General features: G+C 39.4%; 1 protein-coding gene across 1 annotated transcript in view; it reads left to right on the top strand.

The window, feature by feature from the left end:
• The first annotated feature begins 294 nt into the window (after nt 1–294).
• Nucleotides 295–16914, top strand: part of pdzd8 (PDZ domain containing 8) — a 40677-nt gene continuing 24057 nt past the window's right edge. The window contains exons 1-2 of the mRNA XM_047604042.1: nt 295–1322; nt 13106–13231. Coding sequence (XP_047459998.1) covers nt 439–1322; nt 13106–13231 — 1010 coding nt within the window. The 5' untranslated portion in view covers nt 295–438. The remainder of the gene's footprint in view (nt 1323–13105; nt 13232–16914) is intronic.

Below are 16914 nucleotides of genomic sequence, written 5' to 3'. Positions count from 1 at the left end.
AATCACATAGATGATGACCAGGTTTAGACTTTTAACTGTTTATTATAAACAATGAGTAACTGGCAGACAAAATATTCATAATATTAAATTAATTTCTATTGTGGCAACAACATTGTTAATGCTCATTGTCAAAGGCAAAATGAAGAACGAATGTCGTCACTTGTAGTCGACTATCGCTAAGCCAAAGGTCAAGTCAAACAGGTTTGTGTAAAATCCGACATACCTCAACGCATCAAAAGGAACACGTTCTGCTTCCGTCATTACGCACGGCGACGTAACCCCTTTGTCCAATCAGATGAGGAGCCTGAAGCTCAGGAAAGAAGCAGATGATATGGCAGCTTTGAGAGCAACCAGGTGGAACTTGCTTTGTCAACGCGACTAAACGTTCGATTATGAAAACAATTTGATTCAGAGACGGTGTCATTGCAGCGGCTCGAAATGATTTACTTAATATTAATTTCCGCGTTCTCCGGAGCAGTCGTTACGTTGATATTACAGTTCTTGCTAATATACCGGAGAAGCCCGGAGCCCACAGGCAGGACAGAGCAGTATGTGAAAGTAGTGCCTGATAACGCACTGAAGGATTACTTTAATACCCAACATGCCGAACCAGGCCAAGAGCAGCAGGACAGCACAGCATCTGCTGCATCTAAACAGCAAGAGGCCGTCTCCACTAAGCAGCAGGAAGCGGCTGTCACCAGCGGCAGCCCCAAACAACAGCTGCCACCGCCTTCTCAAAGCGAGCCTATTGATGCGGCCAAGCCCGAAACGTGCAATTTCCTAAATGCTATATTTTTGTTCTTGTTCAGAGAGCTCCGAGACACCCCCGTCGTTAGACACTGGCTCACCAAAAAGATTAAGGTGGAATTTGAGGAGTTGCTGCAGACCAAGACAGCAGGTCGGCTCCTGGAGGGACTCAGTCTAAGGGATATTTCCCTGGGCAATTCTCTGCCGGTCTTTAACACGGCCAAACTTATGAAACCTGTTCATTTAAACGAGGACGGCATGCCCGAGGAGCTCAACTTTGAGGTGGACATCGAGTACAATGGCGGCTTCCACCTAGCCATCGACGTGGAGCTCGTGTTTGGGAAGTCTGCTTACCTGTTCGTTAAGATGCGGCGCGTGGTGGGTAAGCTGAGGCTGCAGTTCACGCGCATGCCCTTCTCCCATTGGTCCTTCTCCTTCCTCGAGGATCCGCTCGTGGATTTTGAGGTGAAGTCCCAGTTTGAAGGAAGGCCGCTCCCTCAACTCACCTCCATTATAGTCAATCAGCTCAAGAGAGTCATCAAGAAGAAGCACACCTTACCCAACTACAAGATCAGGTAGACTCCAAAAACACATTGTCTCCCACTGCTGATTCCGACTGTTACCATCACAGTCGGAATCAGACAACTTTATTTATGTCCAAGGGGCAATTCAGTTCAGCAGCAGTTACCCAGATTAAAATAAATAAAACATTTTTAAAAAAGTAAACAAACAGTTTATCCATTCCATTTCCAGTCCTATAAGGCACATATTCTCACAGGCACATTATTGCTGTGGACATTAAGTAGATAATAAATAGATAAATAAATAAATAAATAAATACACAAAAATGCAACAAATAACATAATCAGTAGCCTAAAAAAGTTGGTAAAAACAGACAACACACAAACACCAAGAGTATAGAGTGCATCATTTATTCCACAAACTGCCATTCAGTTTAACAGCGTGGTGGCAGAGGAAATAAAACATTTGGACATCAGACATATTCTGTTAAGAAGATTTCTCTGGCATGACCTCGCTAGGCAACTTATTGGCCCTACTGATGATTAATAATCTGTTAATTGTTAGATGACGTAAAGAAACTTTTTGCTTGCTGCAGAAGCAGCTTGACTAGTGAACTAATAACTCGATGTTTTGTGTCCGATTATGTTAATAAGATTTTTATTCTGCAGCTGGTCTGACCAACTCCAAAGTTGTTGACAGAACAAAACAACAGTTTAGAATATCTCTCTATAATTGATTTATGTAAAATAAACCTCCTGGCTGATGTTTTTTTTTATTATGGTTAGTTCAGCTTCCTGAAACAGTTTAGTGGCTCAGATATTGTGGCACCAACTCTGGTAGTCCGGGAAATCTAAAAACATGAAAAGTATTTACACATTGTACACCAGAAGCTTTGTGGATATACTTGATAGCTTTAGTTTTAATGGAAACATCAATCACAATCAGTCCTCTGGTTCCTGAACCATAGCATGGTTAGCAGCAGTCTGATCTCTGCTGTGTGATACTTAGTTCCTTGCTAGTATTAGTGAAAAAGTCTAGTTCAGTATTTACACTGGCATGAGCCTCGAGTGACTGGTTGAATTAGACAGGCAGCTGCCAGATGCCTTCATTACAATTTTATGTTGCTGTATTCAATTCAGTTCAATTCAATTGTATTCATATATCGTCAAATACATTCAAAGTTGTCTCCAGATGCTCTGCACAACCCAAAGAGCAAGCTCAAAGGTGGTAGTGGCAAGAAAAACTTTGTTTTAACAGGAAGATACCACAAGAACATCCAGTTGATACGGCGGACCCATTGGCTTGAGGCCAGCAAGGTAGAAAGACACAGACAGAAGAGCTGGGGCATAAGAGAAGGGAGGCAGGAGGAGCAGGAGAGAGCCACAGAAACAAACAGATGAAGTGTATCTAGGCAAAGCATACAACACATGTGGCATATAAACTATTTACAAGCAAGAACACTAAAGTACTAAGGTGATGATGCATTGGAGGATAGAGAGAATAGACCAGTGTAGTGCAGTGTAGGGCCTTTGTGGGAATTCAGGCTACCTATAAAAAAGCTGGTTGAAAAGCAGATAAATTAAAGAGGAGATACACATGCATCCCTGGACCACACCAGAAAACATGGATTAAACATAAGTCACATCGGAAACATGCATCGTTTTACAAGTTGGCATTCAGGTGGTCCAGTCATCAGTGACACTGGCTACCACATGGGAACTCGAGGTTCAATCCCTGGTCAGGACAGAAGTCATGACTTTTTTTCTGTAGTGCAGTGTTGGTAGTCTTACATTCAGGAAGTGATGATTCTCAGCTAAGCCTACATAATTTGAGTTTTTTTTCTATTTTATATATATATATTTCTCAGTAGTTGCACTATTTTATTTCATGTATTTTGCATGAAAAATAAATTTGAGATGTTGAAACTTTTCTTACATTTGGGTATTTGGGTCTTGTCATTAAGGTGTGATGGTGGGTCCCAACACCAGACCAATTGAAAAGCACTGATGTAGAGCAATAAAAATGTGTAGTGTACCTGTAATTGATGTAATTGTGTGTATTGTAGGTGATGTTTCTTTTGCTGCTATGTTAACTATTTAATCTGTATTATGCATTTGTTAGCCCACCCACCCACCATATGTCACCACCAGCTGCCACTGTGTGTAAAGTATACATCTTATGAACTAACTTAATGATCTCAGGACTTATCAACAGCATGAAAAACACTCATGGTGGTTTCGTATGATGTAATGTGAAATCAATTAATATAAGAAGGCACATGTTAGTTAGTGTTAGTGTTAATTTAGCAGTGAATAATCTCTTCATTCCCTGACAGTTGAGAGTCAGGACTGAACTAATTCATCCTTAGGGTGCACACATTGCTTTGTATATAAACTGCAATATATGGCGTTATGTCAGTGTAGCTGTCCACTTTATAGGTCCACTATAGATCCCTGCTCTCTCAGTTGTTTTTCCACATCTATGTTTGCTTAAAAGTTGACACTGAAGGTTCATTCTTGACCTTTGAACCAGTAGTTTCATTGAAGGGAGAATTTATTTTTTTAAAACGCTTTCAAGCAGTATTTTGTCAACACCAATTTATATATGTTGCCATATATTGTTCATGTTTTCTTTCCATGGAGACATTGGCAAGGACAACAAAGGAAAATTCATCTTGAAGAGTAAGTAGTAAGATGTAGTAATGTCAGGAAAGAAGTTGCTTATACTGCTTTCACATCGAAAATCACCTTTGGTGACTTTCACATCGCCAGAAGTTCCAGGTCTGACCTCCCGCTGTGAGGGCTGCGTGCCTTTTTTTTCCCTCCCTCATGTATCATCGCGTACATTGCAGGTAAACAATGGGGAGGCATGGTGTAGTTTTTTAATGCTTTCAGTTTGTTGATGACCTGAAGAATGGATCGGTCAAACCCTCGCTTTTTCAGAAGGCTGCTGATATTAGAATAAATCACTGTGTCCTGCACAGAGCTTGATATCTGCCACCGAATCTCCTCTTCTCCTCAGATGCAGAGCGCTGCCATGATCATTAAAAATGTGTGGGATATCCCTATACAAACTGTATATACATAGTTGTACATGTGTTCCCTGATCGGTGCAATTCCCACACATGTATGGCTAATTCACCTATGTGCTTCCATTAACGATCATGTAACAGCACATTTGATTTGTTTGAAAAAAAAAGGAACAAAAATTACTGCAGTCTTTACGGGAGTAGTCCAAAACTTGTTTTTGAGCTGAAGCTTCTACAATGATGCAGTCTGTCAGGCCGTGAGTGACAAAATCAGAATGTAACAGGCAGATACATCAACATCAGAACAAAAAACATGGGTCAACGCAGTATTCCTGTTCACATCGAAGTCGCATCGAGCCGAGCCACTAAAATCCTGGGCCGACTGCCGGGTTGTTGACCCGGGTCATCTATAATAGATTTTAGACATAACTGACAGGACTGCTACAATGGCACATCTATGTTTTTGGGCAACCAAATTCTCCAGCATAATCCAAAATAACTTCTCCCACTCCATGAGTCAGATTTCAGATACCATCCCTCCCACTTGCAGCTGCTACTCATTTTTCGCATATCAGTTTGGTGTTCAGTGTGTCATGCATTGTGCAGAATGTTTATATTGAGTCTTAAAGAATCCACAAGTATCACAGAAAATAAGGTTAAAAATTAGTTTACAGTGTGTTGAGTATGTGAAAGTTGTCTCACTACATCATGCTTGTGGGACATGACCAAAAATTACGGTTTTATTTATTATGACATATTTATTCATTTTTAAACATATCTAAAATGCTATGTCTGTAATGTCAGTAGCAGTGCACCGGCTATCATAATAGTTTTTTTTCTTATTCATAAAGCTAAAACTGGGGACACTTTTAAGGACAGTTTTAGCCGGGGACAGGTCATCCAAAACTGTGACTTTTCCCCAGAAATCAGGGACATCTGGTCGCCCTAAAAATATCCAAACAAACGACACGGCACCTTTTTTGGCACAAGTTTTTTCATTCTGCTGCTTCATATTTTGGACCATTCCATCTTCACCATGCCTGGCAATGATGCAGTTGCACCATACATGTTTAGAAGTGCTACGTTGAAAATGGTCCAGTCTGAAACAGTGTCTCACGTTCCAAAACCTGTGTAATCAAATACACTGGTATGCTGGTATATTAAAAATTCATATCATAACGAAAAAAATACAGGTATTCAATATGAACTGGCATACCACGCAGCCCTAATAAGTATCCCTGACAAAGATATGTGTCCTGTTGCTCCATCCTCATTTAAATGTGGGGCCATGGACACACTTAATGTCATCTTGATCTGACATCTGTTCCTGATCTTTGAACATGAATTCAAATAAAAATCTTAATTTCAAGAGACTGAATTGCAGCATGTTTGGCTAGTGTTTTTGGCTAAAGTCTGTGACAAAGGTGTAGACATTACAGTACATTATGTTATTTCCAACTGTATCATGAAAATCTTTATTGCTTTATGAGGAACTACAAACAAGCACAGAAAGCTCTCCTACCTTCTGCCTCCTGCACACCAATAAGTCTAATATCTTTTCTTTTGCAGTTATTTCAGTAAAAGTTATTTGTTCAAATGTTATTACCACCAACCACCTTTTATTACTACCAACTCCATAAGTTATTTACTTATTCAGATGCTGTAATGACTGCTTTGGTGTGCTTCTTGTACTGATCATGAACTTGGTTTTCATCTAAGGACGCACATTTCTTAAGCTATTGTATTATGGGCATTAGTGACAGTAATGCTACAGTAAAATGCTATTTTGAGTCAACCAGAGGCCATTTTTAAGTTTCATTTAAGAATGTTGTCCACTCCTGCTGGGTACAGTGGAGTGCAAGCACTGCATTCATTATAAATATTGTAATTCTGAACAGGCATGTCTGGATTTAATGGATGCAACTTGACTGGTTGGTGGAGACATACTGTGCAACATCAAGGTGGTACTTAGTTTAGGCTGTATGATGGTGTGTTTGTGCTACATTTTTCATTAAAAACCAAACAGCTCAATGGACTGCAGAGCTTCCACCCACTTTGTTTCAGAGTCTACCACATGCCTTGTAGGCAACACTAGTCCAGATATCATGTGATTTTCTTTTCAACAGTGGCTTTCTCTTTGCCTCTCTGCTATGAAGTGGACTCGCTAAAGCACCCAGGCAACAGTTTCTATAAGTATCCCGTCCCCCACCTGAGCTGTGGATCCCTGTAGGTCCTGAGGCCTACAGGCCTCACTCATGCTCCTCTAACACTGGCGCTTTGTGTTTCAGGAAAATCTGCTGTAGTGGTTTATAGCTGTTGTGGTTTTTGTCTATTTTTTAAAGTAACGTCTGAGGAATGCTGAGTAACACTAAGTGCACAGGAACTCTTCATGCATTTTCTATTATGATATTGAATGACCTTCCCATAGATAGCTATCATTTGTCTTTACATTTCTGTAACATATCTTTATGAGCATTTTCAAGTATTGCTTAAGATGAGGTTCTGATCTTCTGATCAATACATTCTTTCTTTATTCTTTCTTGAGTGGACAACCACTCTCTCTTTTCTTTGTCTTTGTCATGGAACAACAAAAAGCCTGGCATGAAAGAATACTTAGAAGATTCCCAAATGTAAAGAACACTAATGCCATTACTCAAAGGTTGTCTGATTTTGCTTTTGTAACCTCTTCTTCATACATATTATTATAACCACTCATAAGATAATACTTTATTGATCCCCATTGGGGAAATTCAAATGTTACAGCAGCACAAGTCAGAAAGAAATTAAAGTAGATATAACAGGATGAACTGTACTGCCACTAATGTAACCTTGTGTTTGTGTTTGTCTGTGTGCAGTCAACCAAAGAAATATCTTCTTGAACATCCTCTTTCTAAGTGTTTAGCCGATCAACCCAGGATCAGGAGATTTAGAAAGAAGTACATGGTAAAACACCACATCCACGTACTACACGTTTAGCAAAGAAAAGGAGATAGCTTGCTTACTTTGGTTGCAGAAAGCTCTAAATGTTACAGTGGGAACTGAGGGTCATGTGGCACCTAGCATACAATTTTATGTATTTCATTGTCTTCAGCAGCTTCCATTACTCAAGCATAGCGTTGATTCACAACTCTGATGTGTCAGAAATTACTACAGACAGGCATTTGAATCACAGCAGAGGGAGGACTAACCTAAATGTTTTTATTCAAAAAGTGTATCACACAGCGCTACATGCACCATCACTAAAGCTCCAGTTAAAGAAAAACGGACCCCAAGCATGATGCTGTGACCACCACCTTTAACTGTGTGGAAACTTGGGGGGAGAAAAATAAAGTAAAATAGAAAAAAAGGTTATCAAATTGTAAAAACAGTAAATGAAAGTTGGGCATACCAGTCTTGTTGCAGCTTTTATCACTGTCCATTAGGTCTGCTGAGTAGACTATTCAACCCATCTTTTTGCATAAACACAGTCCATTTATGCCACTGTTGGTCCAGGGTTCCTGCTTTCATTCTGAGAAAGTAAGTCAGTCTTTCCATTAAATAAATGTCCTCAACAATATCCAGCCACTGTCCTGGACTTGGAGGGTCACTTTTCAGCCACTTTCTTGTTATGGTCTTTTTATATACCAAGGTCAATGTTTTGAAAAGAATAGTGATGCAGTTGCACCATGCGTGTTTAGAAGCGCTACACTGAAAACTAGGCATGTCTGTGCTGTCACTTTCTATGGGACTAAACTGAGATGTTTGAGAAGGCCAAATTAAAAGTTCACTGGCTCCCTCTAATTTATATTTTTGAACATAACATGTCAGCAGTTTTGTTCAAAAGGGGAAATGCTGGTGTAATTTGACCATAAGACATTTTACCACAGGGTTTTGGGACATTTGATATGTGCGTTTGCAAAATAGTGGGCTTAAGTGTGTTGTTTATCAGAAAAAGTGTGTCATTCCACCCTGCTTGATAGCCCAGACAGATGAAGAATGGGGAGATCGTTGTCACTTATGGTGAGCGAACAGTACTTGCCAGAATGAACCACAGCTCCTTCTGTCATATTTCCTCCATCTGTTTTTGACTTTGTTCATCTGCTTGGTCAACTGTGAGATCCTATTGAGATGTTTCCAGCTCTTTAGGTGAAGATTAGTATTTAATATTTAACATCAAACTGTTGAGGAGTTGATTCAGAAAAAAATCACATACCCAGATACAAAAGGGTGTGCATAGTGAAACAGGAAAAAGTCCAAATGAAACACATGTATTTGTACAAAGGTGAAATTAGGATGGGATTAGTTTAAAGAAGTGAAAGAAACACAGGGCAAAAAGAGGAAGTAGAAAATGTGTGAGAGTGAAAAAGCTTAACTGGAGAAACAGAAACTTGTCTTAATTTGTACTTGCACTCAAGCCACCAATATCTCAGACCTCCTTTTCAGCTTATGTCAGTCAATTAAGTACTGATGATGTTGACTCATCAGTGCCTTTCTACTATAGTCTTTGCTGCAATGGCTGTCAAAGAAAAGAACATAAAACAATTTCAAAATATATGCAGCATATAGCTGTTACTGTGAAACAGATCTAGTCAGTTTTCTTGAAGTTTAACATTTTATTTAATAAAAATGTAATAATTTCTTGGGATCTTAGTTGAGGCACTCTTTAATAGTGTCATAACAGGCTCTGTCTCTCTCCTATAAAGTAAAACACTACAGGTAACGTTATTTGACTCATTATAGCCCCATCATCCGAAGAGATTTTGTCTGAACTTCTTGAAAACCATTTAGTATAACTAGCATGAATTGGCTGGGATGGCTGAAAGGATTTGTTTGTTTACTCTTTGGAGAACTCAACATCCGGGAGTTTGGGCCTGGGAATGTTTTGTGAGATCAGTTAAGACTGATGTGAATGTGATATAAGTTTCATCAGAAGACACTGTTTTGTGTTTAATGCACATGTTGGACATTTATTTTCTTACACAATCTCACACAATTCTCAATTTCTCACACAATCAATGTGTAGGAGGGTAATGTAGTCAACACAAAACCTGTGTGAGTGTGTACCACCCATGATCATGCAGAGTGAGTTGGTGTCATGAGTGGATATAATGAAGAGTAGCCTCAGAATGAAAGCTAGACCTTGGGATTTGCTGAGTGGCACAGATGGTATTTCAGTAGAGGACAGGACTGGGACTGCGGCCCAGTGGAAGTAATCCAGGCATTATAGCAGCTATGTAGAGTCAGAACTCCAGCTATGGTGGGTGTCAAACCAAATCTGGGATGATTACATGTTGTCATCCTACAGATCCTGGAACATTTGGACAGGGGGAAGTAGAGGAACTGAAAAATCGCTTGCTGCAAGTACTAACCTAATCAACCAGCTAGTGCTCATTTCTGTTAAAAGACAAATTACTAACTCGGCAAGTAAACAAAAATGCCAATAGCTAATCTTGGTCATTAGCTCTGAAGTAGAATGGAAGTGTGGTACAGTTCATGTAAATTCAAAAGTGGTCAACTGTTGTCACACCTCTTAACCTTTTTCCTGGTGTCATTTCCTGTAAGAGGAGGAAGGATGATGGCACTCCTGCAACCAGGAGGCCATTTTAGAGGCAGCCCAGTTCCCTTTTAGCTCTCTGTTTGTAACGCAGATGGGTAGTGACTTGTGCATCGATTGGACTGCAACTGTAGTATAGCTGTTGTTTTGGCTGAAAGCCCAGAAGTGAGAGATGATAAGGTTTGTAAAACAACACAGCTGGAATTGACTGGTCCTGTAAGTCGTACTATAGTTTAAAAAATGCCCATTAGCAGCTCTATAATATGCATTTATCCTTTTTTTGGAATGTGACATTAGATAAGTAGTGCTCCTAACTTTCTCAAAATATATTCCCCAAATATAGTTTCCCAAAATATTACTCAAGGACACATCCTATACGATCAGAACATTCACTCACCAAACTGTACCATACACAGCCAAAGGTTTTATTGGGAGAGCTGACCGTGTGTATGTGTATGTGTGCACTTGCTTCATCTGTCCTTCTAGTGCACTTCCAGCATTTCATTAATACACCCGTTTAGTACACATTTCTGAAGAGGTGTCATAGTACTGGTGACAGTACAATGGGACTGACTACACTGACAACACTGAACAATCATGAATCGGGTGAACCAGCTAGCTGCTGACATATCTTAGACAAACAACAACCCAGATGAATTTACAACATTAATCTATTGGCTACAGCTCATAAAAAGTGTCTGTGAGCTGTGACTGCTAATTGCAGGCAGAATGTCTGTAAACATTTAATAAAGTGGCACTCTATTAATTATTTATTTATGCAATTTATGAGTTATTTGTATATCTCATTACAAAGGCTTTAAACTACATTTAAAGGAATATAATGAGTGGAAAATATATGTCACCATTCACAGGAAAAAATCCAATACTGCATGAGATCATTGCATATGCCTTCTCTGTTAGTATCCCCACTGATTATCTGATGGGTATGTTACTTTGTCCTGAAAAAATGTATGATTCTTGGTATGCCTTTGGTATTTCTCTGATCAAGTATAAACACTGGCATTCTCAGAACATGTAATAACACACAACATCTTCTTATTTGCAATCCACTTAGCTTTGCTTTGTGCCCTTGTGTATTTTCCCACCTTTGTGATGGTTGCTTCTCCCTCATTAGCTCTGAGTCTTGCTCCCCAATTAGTTCTTTGTGTATAGTCCTGTCCTGTCTCTGCATTGCTCCTTATTCAGTTCATCTGTATTCCCTTGGCTGTTGCTTTGAGGTTGTCTTCTAATGCCAGTTTTTGTTTTGTTTTGTTTAGCAATAAAGGTATGTTCTGCTCTGGTGTGTTCTGTCACCATTGTGTGTTTTCATGTAGTAATGCAATGCAAGACAGCCTCATTTTGCTGGTTTGGAGATCTGGACAATTTAATGTCCTGCTTAGGTAACAAGTCTTCAAATTGTGAGGTTAACAGCTGAAACTCTAATCTCTTGCATTCTGCTTACAGATCCAAACATCTGTCGTAGAGGTAATTAGACACAAGAGCTTGGAATCACTACTGATTTCCTTAATTGATATTATTCAGATTTATGATGAGACAGTTTGAATTCATTTCATTCCGTATTCAGTTCATTTAGAGATATTTCCATTTCAACTTATGGCTTTGCTCTTGCTCCACTAATCTCTTGTCATACTGTTTAAATTGAATCAGCTTTAGGTCCGACAGTGCTCTCAGTTTCAACTTCTGTCATGTTTGTGCAATCTCAAAAGGTTTTGTTGAAACCAGTCTCATAAGACAGCAGCCAGATTTCTAATGAGAGCATGCAGGAAATGGCGCATTTAAAACTTTGATCCAAGGATTTGGTGAATCAGTATTGGATCTTTCGTATCAAGATCCTTTTGAATCTGAAAATCTATTTTTAAAACCCAGACCTATTAGATCCATTGAAGGTTTTCCTTCTTTCAATCCAAATGCACTGGTACACTTTGGCTTTCTGGTGCCCATAACATAACTGACATACATTATGTTCTTATTACTCCCCTTATTACCCTTATTGACCTCTTTCAATATTATATAGCATATTCTGCTCTCCTAGCGGCTACACAGCGTGTTTACATGCACTGCTCAATCAAGCTATGCTCAGCATTCGACTTTCTGACTACAGTCCTTGTCCTAGTTTACATGCAGCGGAGAAAATCAAATAATCAAATAACTGATGGGAACATCCCCCACACTAGGTGGCGATATGTGTCTTTTCAGCGGGTTAATACCACGTTAATACGGCTCGATATCCGGTTGGTCTATTACGTCATATAATAAACAAGAGTCATTCATGTGACAGACTGGCATTTCAAACAATAGTACCTTGTTTTTAAACCCGTACATACTGTTTGCGCTACTTCTGGTACAGATAAAATGCGCACTATCTTTCAGGTGGCTCTTTTACCAGCTCTGTTTACCTTCTTCTGCGACTGGCTTTCTTGGATGTTTTTGTTCCGGGTCACACGCCAGCCCAGTGGTTGTGAAGCATGCGCACACACATTATCCTGTTAGTAGTCCAATTAAGTGTATACATGGCGGAGAAAACCGAATTCCAAACGCATTATCTTGGCGTCTTAGTCAGATGAGAACTCCGATTTTAGTCGGAGAAACGTGTTTACATGCACTTAAGCATATTGAACGTACTGACAGTAGACAAGAAGCTTGGCTGATCCTAGGGGGAAAACCATTGTTATTGTGATCAGACAAAGAGAGAGGGGAACTTTCTGAAAACCCTGTGCACGACAGAAGGAGTTTGTGGGGGGAAAAAGCTATATACTAAACCCAAGCTTAGTATATATGTCTGCATATGACCATGCTTTATCCCTTATATAATTAGTCCGCACTGAGTTGTCAGAACAGAATTCACTATTCAGAGCAAGAGCCTCAGACACCACAATGAATCTGTCAGTGGCACCAGAATCTCAGAATGGCAAAATATGGTTGTGTGCTCTCAAACACCATAACTGTTTTTATTAAATCTTGAGCCAGCTGCTCTTCTAGGCACCACACCCAACAGAGGTAGTCACATTCTTCCCGCTTCAACTGTGACTCTGCCTTCTTTTGACATTCTTCACAAATGAAGCCAACAACAGCTAACAACTTTCAAACTGTCTTTTCATAATTAACAAAACTCGTGGACAAGTTTTTCAGATCTGGTTAACTTGAATTGTTGTCAAAATTGCTCTACTTATATTCAGGTTCATTTCATTGCGTGAATTTCATTTAAAGGAAAGAGTTAAAACTGACTTCTCTCCATTTGTGATTTATCTTTCCAGATATAAGCCCTTTTTCCCCTTCCAAGTCCAGCCTCCACTGGGATCAACCTGCGATTTGGATCTGTCAGTGAAGGACAGCAGGTTGGTGGAAGGCCGACTGAGAGTCACCCTCATTGAATGTAGCAGGTGAGAAACTCCAGTGACTCTTGAACTGAATCTTAACATATTCTTTTGTACTTTGATTTGGGTCTGACTTTCTTGCTTTGCACCCTTGTTTTATATGTGGGTGAGCATCATGACACACCATGCAGTGGAGGCAGTAGTGTTCTTATGACTTTGTAGAAATGGTTTAGGTTCCTGTTTCAAAATGACTATGTACCTTTTTTACAACCCTGTAAAACCACAAGAAGAGCAATCATTTACCAAACACTGAGTACAACTATTCTGTTGACATTATTTGGTCTGTATATGCAAGATTTGGGTGTGAAGAGGTGTGTCCTGAAATTCTGGTTTGGTTTTCTCCGTTAAACCTGAAACAGTGTACAGCTTCTCTGATTTCTGTCAGCCTTGGCACCTCTAGACTGAGATGGTGACTGTGACCTCACAAATGTCTTTTCTTTTAACGTAACATATCATATGCTAATTAAAACAAATGTCAACTTCCCTGTAACATCATAATGTTTTGCAAAAACACAAAACAAGTCTTCAACAGTAAAGACCGTAGGCGGTAGTCTTTGTCCTGTTTAACCAAATCAGTATAAAAGAAGATACTGTGAAAGCAGTGTCTCCCATAGGGTAACAATTTACTGATAAGCATCTGATTTGGGATGTCATTTTTATCTTCATTTGTAACCGGTGTTGATAAATCAACATTTCAAAATGCTGATTTGTGCATCTCGAAGAGATACACTATACGGCCAAAACAGACACTCATGGATTCTTCATAAGCAAAACAAGTACCAGCTTCCTTTTCATTTCTGTGTTCTGTGCCAGTGGCAGTTTTCTTCACATCTTCAAATCCTAAAGCAGGGCTACCCACACCTTTTTTCACCTATTTTTGCAACGACCAGGTTTTGCAGCAGCTCGCTCATTTGACCACGACCTCATTTGACCATGTCGGACTGTCCGTCAGCCAATCCGACATTGTATTGTATGTCAAGTGTCAAATGCCATAGTGAAGATAAATGATAGACTAACATCTGAAACATTTTTTTGAATGGAACATGATCTACCTGCACTATCCTTGTCATCTACCAGTTGATCACAAGCAACTTATTTGACACCTCTGCCCCGAACAAACACTGGACAGAGCACAGCTCTTGCTCACAAGTCTTTACTTTCAGAGACACACTTCCTTGTTGTTCAAAGCTGGCAAGTTTAAATTTTAATTGGAGTCGAAGAGTCAAATTAATGAGCCCAGGCTCGTCTTGGAGAAACGGAGCTGTGTGTTTGATATGTGTGTGTTCACCTGTGCGTCAGTGTGGTTGAATGTGCTTGATAGACCACAGGATAATCAGATCAAGCTCTTCTGTTAATAATTGATGTTGTGCCCATTATGATAATCCAGCATCTCTCCTCTATCCCTCTTACATCATAATATTTTATATAAGCATGTTTGGAGGCAGTTCCAGCTCCGTGTGTTTGTGTAGTGTATGTGTGAATATGTGAGTTGTTAGTAGAGGTTCACTATGATTAACTTAACAGATGAGATCAGTGAATGTCCAGCAAAGGAAGCTTCTCCTCATGTAGAATTTTATGTAAAGAATCGTTTCAAACAGTTGGATAAAGGTCAGCATCATGCCTTTGATAGTGATCATACTGGTGATACTGTTCCTAAAATATTTTTGAGGTTTCTGTAAGGCTATGCTGTTTTTCTGAAGGTAGGCATTATGTCATTGTGGGCGTGAGAGGAAAGCCCTCTAAAGGAGCATTGATGGCCTCAGCACACCAGAGGGCAGCAACAGCCAAAAATATGTTTCCATTTTCACAGTACACAATCAGGCATTAAATCACTGGATTAAATAGTTGTCTGAACAAAATAGGTCTGCAAGCAAATTCATAGTCACATTGTGTGAGCAATTAAATAAACAGAAACTAGATGCTAGATGCATTTCTTTGCAATAGCGTATTGAATATCTTGATGTTTTTTGTTTGTGCGTTTCTTTGTTTTTTGACATTTCATAAACCAAACATGTAACGGAATAATCAACAGTACATTCAGTATTCACCAGGTAAAATGATGATAAAAAATAATCTAAGTTGTGACAAGTAAAACATCTGCAAAGACAGAAAGCTGGGGGAAGATTTACAACTTCATATATCTGTAGTTTGAGCAGTCCAAACATAGTCCAAATATTTGGTCTGTTGATCAAAGATTGGCTCTTTGGGATTTTAATTCTGAATACATTTTGACGCTTTACACTTAGTACTATATTGTAAACAATATGCTAAATATATAGTTATTATTAGGTACACCAAGCTAAACTAAATACAGTCTCATGGAACAATCATTCTACAAATCTTTCTTAATAAAGGTATTAACGCTGGTATTATTTCTGCTTTTTCTTTTTTATATCCATGCAAATAATAGTAATGAAAATAATAATAATACATTTTATGTGTGAGCACCTTTCAGTGTACCCAAAATCACCTTACAATAAACAGCAGTGCAGAAAACATCATAAGAATACAGTGCAATGAAAATTAAAAGCAGATTGATAAAGTATATAGAAATGAGATAAATGGGAAAACAGATTAAATGAAGTAGTGTGGTTTTAAGGTTGTCAGAGAGTCTGTGTTTTGGATGTCAGTGTTCCAAATGCATCTAGATGAACGACTAAATGAAACTCAAGGTAGACAGTGGTGCACCAAGTTGAGTTGCAGAGGAGGGTCTGAGAGAACAGGAGGATGAGTGCAATTGGAGAAATTCAGACAGATATGGTGGAGCTTGGTTGTGAAGGGTGGTGTGGACAAGTACGGCCGTGGTATTTTGTGCTAGGGATGGTCGGAGTTGAAATGCCTTTTGGAGGTGGAAGTCTCTCGACCTGAAGGAAGGGAACTACAGTGGAGTCATTGCTGTTAAGAGAGAATCTATTAACTTTGGCAAGAGTGGATTCATTTGTTAGAAGTTGCAGGAGAACCAGGATTTCATTTTGATTAGACAGGCATAAAGGGAGAGGTGTGGAATAGTGGACGTCAGTTTTCTAGGCAAGTAGAGTTGTGTGATATCTACTTGGAGTGAAAATGTACCTTGCATTTATGGAAAATATTGCCAATAGGTGAAGGAAATGAACAGTAGTAGGGCCCACCTGGGGTGAAGGGTGAGATCTGAAGTGTTTAAGCTGGAGGCAAGACATTCAAGGAGTGTGTTTTGGGAGATGATGTCAACGGCTGCGCTTAACTTGTCTCAGTAACCGTAACATGAAAAACAGCACACAAGTTGTTGACCTTGCCAAATTCCCTAGATCCCAAACTGATGAAGTATCTGTGGAATGATGCACAGAGGACTCATAGGACCCAAAGGCCGCCACTAACAAACCTCAGAAGCCCCATGTCCATTCTCTGATGAGTCACAATGGTTTTATCAGCAAAAGGGGGACCATCACAATATTAGGAAGGTGGTCATGTTATGTCTGATCAGTGTATATCGGTGTAGCATCTTTCAATTTAGTTCAATTAAATTGTATTTATATAGCGTCAGTAACAATACAAATTGTCCCAGGACACTTTATAAAAGTCGGTCTGAAATACAGCTTGAAACTTCCAGAGCAAGCCTGAAGGTGACGATGGCAGGAAGAAACCTTGAGCAGAACTCATATGGAGGGACGTACATCTGTAAACATACATCTGTTATAGATACATACACCTGC

Source organism: Mugil cephalus, chromosome 13 (assembly GCF_022458985.1).
Source record: "Mugil cephalus isolate CIBA_MC_2020 chromosome 13, CIBA_Mcephalus_1.1, whole genome shotgun sequence".
Taxonomy (NCBI): domain Eukaryota; kingdom Metazoa; phylum Chordata; class Actinopteri; order Mugiliformes; family Mugilidae; genus Mugil; species Mugil cephalus.
This window is presented reverse-complemented; position numbering and strand designations above follow the sequence as displayed.